General features: G+C 42.3%; 1 protein-coding gene across 2 annotated transcripts; it reads left to right on the forward strand.

The window, feature by feature from the left end:
* The first annotated feature begins 1,648 nt into the window (after positions 1-1,648).
* Positions 1,649-17,025, forward strand: slc7a3a (solute carrier family 7 member 3a). 2 transcript variants are annotated; one of them, XM_086225924.1, is made up of 12 exons: positions 1,649-1,797; positions 8,409-9,033; positions 9,169-9,330; positions 9,695-9,878; positions 9,991-10,106; positions 11,139-11,361; positions 11,449-11,588; positions 12,494-12,596; positions 12,766-12,995; positions 13,116-13,282; positions 13,429-13,537; positions 13,631-17,025. In XM_086225924.1, the coding sequence occupies exons 2-12, from the start codon at positions 8,667-8,669 to the stop codon at positions 13,783-13,785; spliced, it is 1,956 nt and encodes a 651-aa protein (XP_086082050.1). In that variant the 5' UTR covers positions 1,649-1,797; positions 8,409-8,666; the 3' UTR covers positions 13,786-17,025. The 2 variants fall into 2 exon arrangements, with proteins under 2 accessions (XP_086082050.1, XP_086082051.1); XM_086225925.1 differs by lacking the exon at positions 1,649-1,797 and adding an exon at positions 1,942-2,778.
* The last annotated feature ends 11 nt before the right edge of the window (positions 17,026-17,036 follow it).

A 17,036-nucleotide genomic window follows, 5' to 3' on the forward strand; every position in this document is an offset into this window, starting at 1 on the left:
CATGTAATTCACAATCACATGGCATTGTCTTCAATGCATAACAACCACACTGAATGACTGCAATGCAAAAAAGAACTTATTGTGGCTTAAGAAGCCAATGGAGACACTCCCTGTCCTGAAGTGTAATTTACATTCCTACATTTATCTCAAAGATCTTTGTGTCATTTGCAAACCCATATTTTTTAACTTTACACAGGGGTTTATGAATCTTTCCTCTTCCGCGGGGTATTGTAATTAATGGTAAATTATCAGGTTATTCCATGTTGGAACAATATATCACTCCAAAGTCAAGAATTAAAACATTAGATTATATGTGACAAAATAGAGTATAACTGTAGAAGCTGTCATTGACAAAACAGTAAGTTCTTTGTCATAATTCACTAAACAGCAGTCACCTGCTACTCAAAATCGAGATTTACCATTTAATCACAGGACAACATGGGTAAGAAAACTCTTAAAATATACAGAAAATGAAACTGTTCAGTTTCAGTTTGAAACAATAGGGCAGCACAGTTAGCACTGTTGCCTCACAGCAAGACGGTTCCGGATTCGAGCCCCGGCTCAATCACGGGATCTTTCTGTGTGGCGTCTGCATGTTCTCCCTGTTCCTGCGTGGGTTCCCTCTGGGTACTCCAGCTTCCTCCCACAGTCCAAAGACATGCAAGAGGGGACCAGGCTAATCAGATACTAGGTGGTGTGACTGTGAGTGTGAACGGTTGTCTGTCTATATGTGTTGGCCCTGCAATGGACTTGCCACCTGTCCAGGGTGAACCTCTCCTCTCGTCCGAAGGCAGCTGGGATAGGCTTTAGCCCCACCCCCACCCGCGACCCTGAACAGGAAAGCAGCAGTAGAAAATGGATGGATGGATGGATGAATGTATCATCCATAATGTGATGTTGCTAACTCGTACTTGTATTCTTTATGTAAGTTCTCCTGCCCAGGCATCCCAGATACAAAACATCCAACTCTGGTGTATTGATACATGTTGTGCATGGTCCCTGACAACTAAACCTACCAAACGCAACTGAACACTACACTCAACTTAACTTCTATTAAACAATCAAGATGTGCATGTAAAAAAAAAAAAAGTTTAAAAAAATCTTCTTCTTTTAACTCATTGACGTCCCTTTATTTACACTGATAAAGCCTGCAGAATTTCCACAGGCCAAATTTTGGATGGGATTTTTCAGGGAGGGAGTCAAGTAACAAGAGAATCCAAACATCATAGTGACCTACAGAAAGGGGGGGAAAAAAAACAACCTTTTGACACCACTGACCTCCCAGTATTTACTGAATGAATATACACATGAAAGAAATCTTTATTTCCCTCTTTTCTTAAAATATTTTGGGAATAAGCAGAAGCATATACAGCGCACAGAGGTTGAGCTACGCTTACTGATAGCTTTAACAGGAGGACGTAGTTTCCATATATGGGCATTCCTACTACGCGCACTACATAAACAAACCAAGCCATTCCGTACAGCCTGGTCAACCAACCTTCCTTGGTTCTGTCCCTTTAAAAAAAAAAAGAAAAAAAAAACTTTCTTCCTTTTTTTCCTTTAGTGTTTGAGCTCTGCTATGTTTTGTTTATTGTCTTTCAATCTTATCACTGGGCGTAAGGAACCTTACTTTCATTAATGAATGGAAAACTCCGCCTTCGGGTTTGCGTCAGTGGTGTATATACACACCCCGCCCCTTAATAAAACCTAACACGCGCACGGCCGAGCGGGATATTTCATCAGCAGCCACTGTAACTGTACTTCTTTGTCCGCGTCCTTTCGCTTTCCAATCAAAAGGTAAGTTGACACCCTCAATTTCACTACTGGTTCTATAAAACGGTTTAGCGGCATTTTGAAAACTCCTCCGCTTGAAGCGACGACCTCGCCGCTGACTGATGCAATCCTTCCTCGTGCAGTTTCAGTTGAATTGGCGCACTATTTCTTTAATGAATATAACGTTATTTGAAATCGTTTGGTAAATTACATATTAGGATAATATACCGACGTTTCCAATCAAGTGGCTTTTTTCCCTAACTTGTTACACGAATGTCGTGCCTTGTGGGGGCTTGATTTGACATTTGAGCGGGGAACTGGCTGATGTAACTTGTAAACCAGGTTTTGAATAAAACAAAAAAAATCAACAAGAGAATGATCCTCAGGTGTTTTCACCCGTGTCCCCACACTTCTCCGCGGTTTTAGCTCCGGGATTTCATTCAATGTTTTGGTCCAAGCAGAGTGTAGCATGTTTAGCTAGTAGGGAGTGCTAAAGGCGTGGAAACATTGGAATGCTGCTTTCACTGACCACCAACAGCGCCGAAGTTCTTTGATTAACAATGATGATTCATGAACCCGTGCTTTGTTTTGAGCGTATGAATTTAGCGGAGTGACTCACCAGCCATCACCGCTTTGTACGTTGTGAAAATCCGATGGTACGTGAATGTATAAATGAGAATCCAAGTCAGTGATACATCTTCCAAATATTTTATGTCAACATAACATTACCTCATTATTTAAAGAGTCATTTACCAATACTTTCATCCCGATCTTTACGATCGAATGTATAATAAACCAGAAAAAATACAGTCGTCTAATCAATTTGAAGAGTTTTCCAGCGTGATGTCTGTACTTGTGTATGATAATTACGACATTTTGTGAAGGTAACATTAGCACACGCGAGAGCCAGCTAAGCCACGTAGCTAACTAGTGTCTCTGCCTGACAGATGGCTTGTCAGCCACATACACAGTTGAGCATCGCCCTGTATGGTCTCTGCATTTCTTGTAAGTTGCGCTATTTTAAGTTTCAAATACTTTAATTTTACAATAGCCTTTTTAGTCCATTAAAAATGAGTTGTCCTTTCGGTTAATCTTTACTATCTTAACGAGCGCTTCGGGTGTGTTGCCATGCTTCTCCATGTTGCATCAGCCGGCATGTTGGTTAGACAGTCCAAAACCGAATATGTACTATTAGTATTTTGTCGGGGCAGCAAGATTAGAGTGTGTCAAAGAAGGATTATGTTAGAACCTGCTAAGCAGCTGTCATGTGGTTTGACGGGTTGGTGTTGTGATTTTTGGAGTACGAAAGTAGGCAGGGACATTACGTCCCTAAATCAGGGTTTGGTATTATACTTGGCTCATTTACATTTACAGCCATGTAGAATACAATCCAAAAAATAAAAGTCTGTACACGCTGCAAAAATGAAGAAGTTCGATTTTATTTGATTGTTCTGACAAGGAATAATTACTGCCTCAGGACGTCATGGTATTTAGATTTTGTGCGTGCAGCACCCTACACAAGAATATTTTTAATTAAAAAATGAATAATAATAAAAATAATAACGAGCAAACATAATAGGGTACCTGAAGGTACTTCAGGCTCAGGCCCTAATAAAAAAGAGATATTGTACACATACATCTTGAGTGTAAAACCCTGATCGTTTCTGTGTTACAAACCAGCATTAGTGCAGTTGTTAACACATTTTAATCTTTCTAAAGAAAAAAGGTCAAGGCATATTTTGTGCAGGTTCCATTATAAGAATATAATATATTAACTTTACAGTCTTTGCTCTGTGCTGAATTATTTGTGGGGACGTTTGGACTTGTCCACACATTGCTTGCGGAGCTGAAGAGGGTTTGCTGTGCTGTCTTTGCTATTTGCTCTCCACCTGTCCCACCTCTTCCGCTTATGATTGGTATTTGTGTTGACTTATCATGAAATGGCGTTATAGCAGGTATAACAGGAGGGTCTGTCCCATAGCTTTCTATATCTATCTTGCTTTTGATACGTTTTGGTATCAGCATCCATAAAGTAGACTTTTACTTTTTCAGACAACATCCGCGATTTTATTAAGTGCCCTTGTATTGTGATAAAAAAAATTCCCTGCACTCCTGTTGGCGTTTTGGAGAAAGTGCAATCTTTGCTGGTGAATTAAACAGAAGTAAACAGTTGGAAGTAAAACTAAGATGAAAGGCTGCAGTCGAGTCTCTGTCCACACCTGTGTTGGCTTACTAAGCATCACGTGTTGTAAATGTGTATGTTTTTGTTCTTTTCTTGTAGCAGTTACTGTTGGCAGTGGTCGTGGGAGAGTGAGCAGATTCTTAATTTGTCACATTCCATTTCACAGCGAGGGCAGTTTTTGGCAGGAGTGTCGATGTCCAGCCAGGTTACTTATCGGGTTGTTCAGTTCAGCCTCAGTGGTCGGTCTTTACACACACACACACATGCGTGCGTGTACACAGCACTGCAACGTAGCCACATGCAAGCATATATTCCTGGCTCAAAAGAAAACTCTTTCGTAATGTCAAACACCTGGAGCAACAGTGTGTGTGCGTTTGCTGCCTGAAGAGCGGTTCTCCGCATCTGCGCAGCCAGTTATGATACAATGTACCCTCTGAGGTTATGCAAGGTCACATGTACTCTTTTCATTGGATGTTTAGCCTTGTGGGGTGCTGAACACGTTGTTCCCTTTGTTCAGCCACGGCCTACACAAATCAGTGATCACTTGTGTTTTCACTGAGATGGAAGGGTACCCGATTAGAAAAAGAAAAAAAAATCTTACCCCTAACACATCATCTTAACTCAGAAAAAAGACAACAAAAAAAAGACACACAAATCATTCAGATTACCCAAGTAACAAGAACAAGTCAAAATTAAGTTTTACCACAGAGCCGAGGGAGGTAAAAAAAAAAAAGCTTTAATATTAGTTTAACTTAACCTCATTACAACAATACTAAATAGATGAATAAATATAATCCTTTGTCACTAACCTTAGAATGTTGGAATTATTCATAGTCATGATTGTGTTTGACCTTCTTTACTTTACACTTGAATTTACTTTTTGCAGTTGAGTGCTGAATTAATGTTTTTGGCCTGGTCATGTAAGGGGAGAGTTGTTATTGTTGACAATCGTGGCAATAAGCTATAATGAGGTTAGCATGTTTGTTACTTCTCCCGATAATCCTCTTAGAGTCCGTGGCAGCAGTTGAAACACATTATTTCAAGTAATAGGACCGTTATCCTGAAACCTGTTGTGACCGGATCACCATTGGCCCAGGTTTTCATGGTCACAGACCTCTGAGAAATTTAACAGAATCTCGTCGGGTTGATGAGGAGAATAAACCCACCTCAGACCTTCAGTCAGTGTGAGAACAGGAAGAAAAAATGGCTGCAGGTAGCTTGCTTGTCTTTTCATGTAAGCCGTTGTGTCGTGGAGCTTCTAGCCACACCTCTGTGCAACCTGCCCCACTTACACAAACGGGCAGCCTCGTGGAAAGCACAAGGAAAAGATTAGCAGCGAACTGACATGACCAAGGCATCAGTTAGAGGAGGTTAAGGTGCTCAAGCATCACCGTAATGAGACCACCCTCTAGTGAGGTCATACAGCAATAAGGTAAAGGGAGGGTGGGAACCGTTTCAGTTTAGTCTGTAATACAGTCAGGACAGGACATGCTTGCTTTAACAATAAAGATCGTACAATTTCCAGTTCAGAATGAAATTGCTCCAATTTTTCTAGTTTCAAAATGAAGTGCTTTTGTGTTCAGTTGTGAGTTGTGCACAGGCGAACCCCTGAGGAGATCATAGCCAGCTGGGCACAGTAGCGTGGTAATAAATGTTTATTGATGCAACATTGACACCCTCAGATCTTAGTTCCCGGTGTGCAAGTGGAAAACGCTTCTGGAATGTCGCACCAAGTGGGGAGCGGGTGCTTATCCACCATGTACCAGTTTCCCATAGGTCTTCAGAAGGCTGAATGTTTGTTATTGTGGTCGCTTTTATTTCATTGTTTGACAGTGTTTGTCTTTTTTTCTCTCAACACTCAGTTGCACTAGGCAGGATATTCTCCTTTGAAATAGAGAAACTAGAAGCGCTTTGATTAATAGGGTATATTGTTTTAATGGTATTAATAGAATATTGTCATTGTACTGCAACATTGTGGGGGTTTGTATCCTGTGTACTATGAAAAAGAACTGACAAAATTAGACTATACATAATGTACAGTTGAATGATAACATAGGTCACATACTCTGTGACCTGAAACTTCCCAGCAACTGAAAAGGGTAGACAGACAGCCTTTGGTCTGTGGTCCTTTTTTACTTTAACGAAAAGGGAAACTTAATACAAGCCGGTTCGTCAGAATCAGAAAAAAGTCAGGTTTTTTTGATGGGGCCAGACTCTGAAAGATAAAAATAGCAAATCTTTTACCATTCATTCCATCATTTATGACGGCAAACAAAGACAATTTGAACAGGTAACTTTGGTACCACACGGGTGTGTGTTGCTGTCTCGTGTTTCACCTTACTGCCTGAGATGTCTGCCTGCCTCCTCAGCAGCGAGTCACACCAAGGAATCAGGTGTCATTGCATAAATGACTTAAGATACTGTGGGACGTTGACGTTGACCTCCGCCCATTCACACACACACACATACACACTGAAAAAAGAAGCCACCTTGAGGTTTTCATTGTACAAATTACAAAATTTTACTATGTTGTTGAAAGGTATTTCAAGCAGTAGCAGTAGCAGTAGTAGTCGTCATAAAAGTGTAGTATTCACAGGTAAGATTGTCTTCACTCTCGTTAAACATTAGAAGCATTTCCTTTCTTGCTGCTAGGTTTACGCTCAGAGCAAGGGTCACACTGCTGAAGGTAACAGCATCTCATGCAACAGTTCAAGACACTGGCTACACTTGGCGCTCTTTCACAGCCGCTCATTCATACACACAAGATGATGTCCAAGGCTTTGCTCTTGGTGTTTTACCAAGGCTCTTCAGTGACGATTGGATTGAGTGACACTTTTACCCCTTAAAACTGAATTTACCTCTAAGACTGGATGGCGACTCTTTGAATATCATAGAGCCTAATGAATCAAATTATTATTGTTTAGCTGGAAATGGGCACTTTTTTTTTGTGCCCTTTGTGTTATGCTAACTTGTATTTTTCCAGTCCAGAACATACCTTAAGGTCATTAACCGGAGGCCCTTTGCCCATCAGATTGCAATAATGTTTTTGAGACATAAACTCTCGTCACCGCCCCTCTATTTGTGAGTTTTACGTCATGTCCATCTGGACATCTGATGGCCTCCAAAGACAAACAGAAAGACACTGTATCTGTCCTGGCCCCATGTGTTGTCTTTTGTCCTTGGCCTGTTATGAGCTGCCATGTTAAGTACAAGTAATCATTGCAAAAACCCAACAAACAAGCTTGCTTGCTTGCTCTGTCTCTTTCCCAAATCAGTCCACCAGAATAATTTCTGCCAGCAGCATCTCACACCTGGAACACTTTTTTTCAGGATGCTACTCTCAGGGGTTCTGACTAAATATTTCCTTGCATGCCATAAAGGTGATTGGCCACATCTGTGCAACACAGAATTCAACATTGTCATGGGTTGGAGAAAAAAAGTTTAAGACAAGCCAAAGAGTTTGGTGTAGTTTACACTGGGGCGACAGTAAAACCTGACTAAGGTAAATAAGAAATATTAATCCATCTTATCCTTTCATATACGCATTCAGTGATTTTATCTAAATTTCAACCTCCTACCTGCTTTCAGTACAACTGGTTCACTTTATCAAGCTGCTGGTTCCCACTGACTCTGTCTCCCTTGTTGATATGAGCTTGCAAGTTTCAACAGTATCATCCCCTCACAGTCTGTGGTGTTCCCAGGCTTCTCCCTGTCGGTTTCAATCTACTGAAAAAACAAAACGCCACTAGTAGAGTGCGTTTCCTCACTGAGGGGAGTGGTGAGGATTTGGACAAGGTGTTTTTTGTGGGGTTTTTTTTGTCTTTGGGTGTTACTATGCCAGGTTTATTTGTTGAAGCAAATTCATATTAAATCAGTTTCTTGTTAGGTTTTCTTTGCCTTCGTGAGGTCTCTGCCCTACTGCGTCATATGATGTACTGGGCTAATAGAGGTGGAGGTATGAATTCCTGGAAGTTGCGTAACTGGTAATCATACTGGTTCTTGAGTTGTGAAATATGTACTCGTGTGTGTGTGTGTGTCCCAAACCTGCAGACTGACTTGTTTCTTTAGAGAAGCAGAATTGTATGGAAGGTGTAACCTGTGCTGACCTGACTTATATGTAAACTGCTGAAGTATTTTGTGATATCAATGACAGCAACAATAAGAACCCACCCAACAACTGACAAATTGGGCAACGTTATCTTCATTGCCTAATGTAGTTCAGTTTGGGAACAACATTTTGGTGTTCTCGACTATGTGCATGTTCTGCTTTTTTTTTTCCTCTTAAATAGCTGCAGGAAGCCTGGGTAACTGCAGGAACACCTCTCCTGGAAAATATGCACTGTTGGAAAGCCATAATCCTACTGCACAGTGCCAAACACAAATGTAAGCTTTGGCAAATTCCTGAATAGGGCACTGTTTTGAGCTCTTGTTTTCTTGTTGTGTTTCTTCACAGGTCCTAATCTGTTGCTGCAATATACTGTGACCATAGACCTGCCATTTCCTGCTCTGTCTGCTTTAGTAGCTGTTGCGTAAGTGACTGCACCATCACTAAAGGACTAATATTAAGCAAGTGCTCTGTTTACCTGGACCAACTAAGTTTTTCTGCTGTCCAGTGACACGGTTCTATTTAAGCAGTGTCAATCACACCCACACTAGAGGGATTTAACACACACAACCGGGTTCAGCACCCACACACACAGTCACAGCAAATATGGCCAGCAAGCTGTCCAAGTTTGGCAAATCCCTGCTGCGTCGCCGGGCAATAGACTTCTCCAGTGAAGAAACACGGTTTGCTCGGTGCCTGTCCACCCTGGACCTCATCGCCTTGGGAGTGGGCTCAACACTTGGCGCCGGTGTCTATGTACTCGCTGGTGAGGTCGCACGAGAGAAGGCGGGACCAGCTATTGTTCTCTGCTTCCTTATCGCTGCACTGTCCTCCATGTTGGCTGGCCTATGCTACGCTGAATTTGGTGCCCGTGTCCCAAAGACGGGCTCTGCGTACCTTTACAGCTACGTGACAGTCGGAGAGATTTGGGCCTTCATCACAGGGTGGAACCTCATCCTGTCCTACGTGATAGGTGAGCTTTAAAGTTTTCGCATTTTTCTAACATATTGGCTAATATCAGTTTTCTACATCTACAAAGGACAGGTTCTCTGTAGCTTTTGACTTAACTCTTTTTTTTTCTTTTTTTCCCCCCGTTCTTCTCTTTTAGGTACAGCAAGTGTTGCCCGGGCATGGAGCTCAACTTTTGACAGCCTGGTAGAAAAAAAGATCTCTGGCTTCTTTAAAGCCTCCATGGCCATGAAAGTGCCAGGGCAAGTGCTGGCAGAGTATCCAGACCTGTTCGCCCTGATTCTAGTCCTATTGCTCACTGGTGAGTTAAGTCTCTCTCATCCTCATGCAAATCATAAATAACTGTCTGAAAGGAGTGGATTGTGCATATCATGATTGAAGAAGTTAAATGCTCTCTGAAAATTAGTCACATTCTTGCATGCAAATATTGCTCACGTTAAGCACATTTCATAACAGCCAGAACAGTTGTCACACCAATATTGCACCTAGTGTGGGATGGCCCAGCAGTAGCAGTGTGAGAGAGAACTAATGATGGGTGTCACTGACTGATGGCATGTTGGAAGTGATGAAGTACGAACACATCCACCCACATACCAGGACATGCTGTTATTGGAGCTGAAATATGAATTCTCTCTTCTCTCTCTTCCTGTACTTCCTGCCTGCAGGACTTCTGGCCTTTGGTGTGAGTGAGTCAGCGCTGGTAAATAAGATCTTCACAGGCATTAACTTGGTTGTCCTGGGCTTCGTTATCATCTCTGGCTTCGTTAAGGGGGATACAGCAAACTGGAACCTCACAGAGGACAACTACATCAGTTTCATAAACCACACTAACAGCAGCAGGCCTTACAAGTCAGTATTTGGATAATTCCACCTCATCTGTGTTTGATTTTCTTCTCCACTGTTAATCATCTCTCTCTCTCTCCCTCTCTCTCTCTCTCTCTCTCACTCACATGTCACCCAGAGTTGAGGAGGAATTTGGTGTTGGCGGTTTTGCTCCATTTGGCCTCGCTGGAGTCCTGTCTGGTGCTGCTACCTGCTTCTACGCCTTTGTGGGCTTTGACTGCATCGCCACGACAAGTGAGTAGTGTTGGTCTGACAATCCTGCAGAGAAGCTGTTTCCACTTCCAGCGTCTTCTTGGATATTCACAGACTTTTTCTTCGTCTCAGGGCAGCATGAGCAATACCAGCTGGCACCAATAATGAATTACAGTGTGTCTAACTGAAAGTAATTCCTCAACCCCACTCTCCATTCTTCTTCTCCTGTTTTGTACATCACGTTGTCCGTACTGAAATTTTCCGATGCATTGTGGTCCTTGTTTATTTACTCCAAGCCACTCGATAGAAATGCACCCAATTCCCATTTCCTTTGTACAGAGTTTTCTAAAATTAGCATAATCACATGGTTTGTATTGCTCTTAAAATCTCATTGAAGTGTAGAAACAGGTAGAAAAAAAATATTTTTTTGATTTTGTATTTTAGAGAAGAATATAAGAATAGAGAATATATGGAATTGGTCCATGGTGTTCTCTGGCTGTAATCCTGTTCTTTGGGTCAGGGTCTTAAATGTCCCTCATTCACTGTGACTGGGTCTTATGACGTGTCCCTCCTTACTTCATGCAGTTCTCCCTGCCAGAGGGAATTTGGGCTCGTGGACAAACCTTTGGAAGGGACACACCATTGGAAACACTTGATAATGGGGTTTCATTCAGGATTACGTAAGCGATGCGCAGTAGCAACCAGAAACATCTGCGTGTCTGTTAACCATGTGGAGCTGATGCTGCACCTGGTGCTCGATTTTACTTTACTTAACCATTATGGAACTTTGTGTGACATGGGACTGGTCCCACAAACTGTGTTCACCTACTCTATTCAGGTGCTACAGAGGTATTTTAGGTCATTTACTGACATTTTCAAGCTCTTAAAGATCCCAAGTCAAAGCAAATACCGTGAAGTACTTAAGGTTTGGAAAGATCAGTGAGCTTCAATAAACACGTATGCCTTCAATCTCATTAGCAATACAGAAAACATTCCGCAACATGTCTGGCCTTATGTTGGCTCTCGATGATTAACCAAACCTCCTTTGTCTTTCCTTTTCTGTCATGTTCTCAGGCGAAGAGGCCAAGAACCCCATGCGTTCCATACCTGTTGGCATTGTGGCCTCACTGCTGATCTGTTTTTTCGCCTACTTTGGCGTGTCTGCTGCTCTGACCCTGATGATGCCGTACTACCAGCTGAACACACAGAGCCCTCTACCCAAGGCCTTCAGTTATGTGGGCTGGGATCCTGCCAGGTACATCGTGGCGGTGGGCTCTCTCTGCGCTCTGTCCACCAGGTAAGAAGAGAGACATTTCCCATGTTTCTTTATATAACGCTGTTTCTCTTAAGTACACCACTATGATAATTCTGCTTCTTTTCTCAGCCTGCTGGGCTCAATGTTTCCAATGCCCCGTGTTATTTATGCCATGGCAGAGGACGGGCTGCTGTTCCGTTCTCTGTCCAGGATGAACTCTCGTACCAAGACGCCTTTGCTGGCCACCATTGCTTCTGGCATTGTTGCAGGTAAGTTGGCTATCTGTCTTTTTGCGTTCATCTACAGAGGAGCGACATATTTAAAGAAATATTCAGTCTTCTAGGAAGGTGTTGGGCTTCTGCGAGGTGCCCCGATGCATCGTGGCATACATTTTACAATTCTCTCGAATGCTACTGGAGGAATGAACAGCATTCTTCTGAAAGATAATCCATCATTTGGTGCTTTTAATTATGATGGAGGAAAGCCCTGTCAAAATCTCCCATAGGTGATGAATTGGTAATCTGGATCTTGATTCTTGTTTACTAAGATTCGCATATGCGGAAATCTGGAAAACTGCAGATACACAATCCAGGGCACCCCCCTCAAATATATCAGTAAACAGTACTTCCAGCATTTGGTACTTTTGTAAGTGGAACGCAGCAGTGTATCGGAAAATACGAGACTGAACCAAGTCATTCCCGATACGCATTTGTTTATTGATGAAAGTAAATGACCCACACAGACAATCAGGGGCTCGTTGCAAAGTGCTGGTTCTGTATTTGAAGAGCTTAGCTTGTACCTAACTCGAACCGCTGATGAGTAATGATGCTGATGCTCTTCTCTGTTGCCGTTGCATACGAGGCCCCTTGTGTCTGAAAGCCATGTGGTTTTCATACTCCTAAAACTGCTCAGGGATACTCTTCTGTTATTTGTCACTGTCTATATCTGCATATTCTCTGTATCTTCATCCCGCCACACCATCTTTGCTGTGTCTGTGCCACACTGTCAGATCTGTTAACAGTTGTGTATTGTTAGCCAGGGTCACAGGAGTCTCTAGACTCAACTCTGTCTAGCAGTCTGTTGGTTTTGTGGTCATGCAGACATTAGGAGCTGTTATGGTCATGACAGCATTCCCTCGTTCAGATTTTCTAAGAGATCTGGTTTCTCCCTCCAGCTTTTATGGCCTTCCTGTTTGACCTGGCAGCCCTGGTTGACCTCATGTCCATTGGGACTCTGTTGGCGTACTCACTAGTGGCCATCTGTGTTCTCATCCTCAGGTAAACACCTTTTTCTCAGTCTTTTCAAGTTCCACTTGTGTGTTATGTCCTCTGTGGCAGCTGCTGTACAAATGTCCCAAAAGCTGATTACTTAAACCTTTGTTAACACTTTTTTGGAAAATATTTTGGACAAACTCTGCAAACTCTTAATGCTCCTGTCCTTTCACAGGTACCAGCCAGGCTCCCTAAATTCGTCCAGCCAGACCGAGAAACTGGTGGAGCTTGTGGAAGGGGAGAAGGTGGCTGTAAGTGGGGGGGACAGCGGTGATGAATATGGCGAGGAGACGGAGGAGAGGCCACTCAGAGAGGCCTTCAGTGCCAAGCTGCTCTTCATCCCAAGTGGAAAGATCCCCACACAGACCTCTGGGACCATTGTCTACGCTACCACTGCTATAATTTGTAAGTATATCTGAGAAAATTGTAAAATCAATGTTTTTAAAGATGGAGCAGCAAATGTGTTGTCGCATCTTGCTGCCACTGGCTTATCTCACGTCCTCCCCTCCTCCTCTCTCTCTGCAGCGGTTCTTATCACCATTCTGTGCGTTATACTGGCTAACTGTCTGTCGGCGCTGCTGGCTGGACATCCTGGCGTGGTGGCATCCTGTGTCATCTTGACTCTGCTCTGTGGCGTCTGTGTCACCATCATCTGGAGGCAGCCTGAGAGCAAAGAAGCTCTCACCTTCAAGGTAGTTATCAAACCCTCAGAATACAGTTGTGTTCAGGAATGAGTGTACAGAAAATCAGAGACTTTTGAGCTCCGTGTGCTGTGCTACGTCAACTTTGAAATAGATTTTGCCATTTCTCATCTTCTCCACATCTGTACTTTTTGAAGGTCCCTCTGCTTCCTTGGCTGCCCCTCTTCAGTGTTTTTGTCAACATCTACCTCATGATGCAGCTGGACCTGGGTACATGGTTGTGCTTCACCGTCTGGATGGTTATCGGTATGTTTGAACACAGTTCATTCTTTCTCTTTTATTTTCTGGCACTGTGCTGTTTTGTAACTTCCTGTTGCCCATCTGTCTTAACCTCCCCAGGTTTCGCTATCTACTTCTTCTATGGTATTAAGAACAGCAGTGAAGCTACTAATAGGTCATCCCCACGCAAGTATGAGCCAGCACTGCAGACTAAGAGCCCGATTTACAAAGGCGCTCCTGACGACAGTGATGCGGAGGCGGGCACCAGCCCCTGATACAGACTGACGTAGACCTCGGCTGTGTTGCACAGAAGCTACACTCATTTTGGCGGTCTGGTTGAACTGGCAGCCAAACACTGCAGTGTAGGCGGACTGGAACACAGTGAGGAGAGGCAAGAAAACGCCACACACATCTTACCTCTGACTCGGAGGCTGATTAACTTGATGGTTAGACACTGTGACAGAGCCACTTTCTGGCCATGTGTCTGTTTTAATCTGTATTTAGCCTTAGCCCTCTGGAGATATCTACTTGCCTATAAAACATGCTTTGAGTGGACCTAACTAACACAAAACGTGGGTTATTCACTTCACTTATCTGAAGCTGTTAACTTGAAGAATGTACACTTTAGTAGTTCTCTTCTTTGCTTCCTCTCCATTATTGGTGGCTGGAGCTGCCTGGTCGCTAGTGGTGATTATGAACTACTATGTACTTAACTAAAATTATGACTTGACCTGGTGAGTTTACGATCGTCAAGACACTTGGATCAGTGAGGTAGACTTGAAGTTTTTATAGTCACGTCAGCTACAAAGTTACGGAGCTGAAGAGGATCAGTTGCCCGGTCTGAATAGATTGAGTAGAGTGAACATGTCTAGTTTTTCAGCTCTTGTTTGTCGCACCAGCTTGTTGGTTTCTGTCTGCTGTTTGTGTGTAAACAGGGTAGCACTGTGTGGTTTACAGGGCCTCAGTGCAGTTAGGTCAATAGCACATGATCGATGTTGTTGATGTCATCTACGCCGCCGATCAGATCAGAAGCATTACAATGCTCCAATTTTTCATTTTTACCGGAAATTCCAGTTAAATATGTATCGTCTTGGTCCAGACAAGCCTCGATTCAAATCAAGCGACATTATCAACGTGCTTCAGTTCAAACGTGCAGCGTTGAAACTGATACCTGATGACGTTGATTCCTCCAATTTCCATTAGAAAACTGACACCTGGGCTTTCTTTGTGGTTTCACAGAAGACAGACCTACACTTTCTTTGTTGAAGGCTTTTTTTTCTTTCCACCATGATGATGTCATTGTAATGTAATTTATGACTTCCTGCTGAGAAATATTTTGCAACAGGGTGTATTCCAACACTGCTTTACTACAAACAGAATGGAACTTTATTGGTTTTATTTACTTAAATCACCACGGATAAAAAGATGCAAATTGGCCTTTTTTTTTAACCCCCCCCCCAGCAGTAACGATTTAATCCCATCTACTTAACTTGACCCACTTAAGTATCAGAAAATAAAATGAAGAAATGGAAGCGTTCTAAGAGCGGATCAGTTGGCATACACTGTGCTTCTGTCTGAGGCTGAGTTACACGCTTTATTTTACATAGACTACATTACCCCCTTGTGTCTCCTGCTCCCAGAGAACAGCCATGCAGAACGCGCTCACACGGACTCTGACACCATCTTTGCGTCTGCCATGTTAAGACAGTATTTCCAAGTGCTTTTTTGATCTGTTTTTAACCATGAGTCACATAACTGGTTCACTGCAGCACTGTTGTTTTGAGGCATAGAAAACTGTTAGCTCCAATGAACCGAAAAACAAGGTCACCAAAACGGTGTTACAAGCCAAAAGGGGTTAACTAACTTCATGTTACAAAATAAGAAGAAGTCAGAATAGCAAGAGTTTTCATCTCTGCTTTTCTGTTCGCTTATTTACTGTAGTGCTACTTGCAAATATGCATTGCATACCCTTGCAAGAAAGAACTAAATCTGTCAGTTATGTTCTGGCTCATTTAAATGTTTTGCCTCTCGGCTCGGCTGTGCAGATATTCTCGTCGATCTGAGGAAGGTGGTAGAAACTGGCACTTAGAAAGCTCATGACTCTTGGGTTCGAGTTGAATATTCAGCCTCCATTTGGGGCTGGAAGAAGGAACAAATCATTTCTAACTGATGTTTATTCCCCTCCGTCAGATCCACCTCGATATCTGGGGCTCTGTTTGTGAACAAGGGTCTGTCTGTAACCACCGTTAATATCTTCACCCTTTTTTTAACTTCCTTGTGGGAACAAAAACAACCTTTTTCCCCACAAAAGTTCTTGTTTAGTTTCATTTGAAACTTGGCAGCTTTGTCTGTTAAGCGCCCATCACTTCTGTTTTATTTGTACAACTTTATTTACTCTTTCTAATAGACTTGTTAATATTTAAATGTGTATAGTACTGTTTGGGATAGCTTTCTTTCTTTTTTTGCCACTTCATATCAATCTCAATCAAATTAATATGCTTTTTAGATGTTAATGTATTTTAAATTGTTGCATGTACAGTTTTTAGTTTCGGTCTAACTTTGTCTCTGTCTCTTTTCTTTTTTTCTGGGTTGCAAGTCTTTAGCATCGGTCTTGTTTTGTATTTGTTTTTTCATTTGTTGTTGTCTTTCCTGACCAAATGAAATGTTCTCGGTAACTTTCTGAAACAAAGAATGACCGCTGAAAGTTGGTCTCTAAATCGTCTATAACAATACTTTTACAACAATCCCCCTGGAGTCATAACTTATTTTTGTTGTTCTAGTAAAGTGCTTTACTGTATATTGTACAGTAAGTGTGTAAAATTGTATAATGCTGTAAATTATACAAATGTGCTTTCTTTAAAATATGACCTTAAGTATAATTTGATGGGAGATAGTCTTTGTAAACTACGTTTGAGGGCATTTGATTTGACACTTGAAGCTGCTGAATTCCAAATCTCCTCAAATGATCCTGGTGGGTCCATAATGCAATCATTTCCTCAGATGTTTGATGTCCAATAACATCCTTGTTCTTGCGTAAAAGTGCTTCTCTTTCACGTGTGTTAGAATTTGACGTGTCTCCCAAACGGTTGTGGAAATGGGGAAGGGTTGGGGAACATTTGGATTCGGCTGGTGTTTGTAGATGATGTCAATCTATAAACTGGTGCCTAAAGAACCATCTGAATGCCTGAGAAAGCACCAGGGCTGGTGGAACAAAGAAATCTGGCTCTACAAATTTCAAACTCTCTAAGTCATGGATCAGAGGTTGGTCCTCACCTCATGTCGCCTCCCTGTGAGCGATGGTTTCGTGGAGGACCTCGTTTATCAAAACTTGTCTGACTCCTCGTCAAAGCCAGCCCTTGTGCCTTTCTAAAAATCAATACTATCATTATCCCTCAATGCTGAACAACAATGATCTGTTTTTGTCTTTGTTTTTTAAACTGTACATATGGCTGTCATGTATAAAACAAACTGTATTTTCATGTTTTTTTTTTAAATAAAATGATTTATGCCTCTGGCTCTGAAAGCA

Source organism: Aulostomus chinensis, chromosome 15 (assembly GCF_037954235.1).
Source record: "Aulostomus chinensis isolate RoL2024-O1b breed Wild chromosome 15, RoL_Achi_v1.0, whole genome shotgun sequence".
NCBI classification, from domain to species: Eukaryota; Metazoa; Chordata; class Actinopteri; order Syngnathiformes; family Aulostomidae; genus Aulostomus; species Aulostomus chinensis.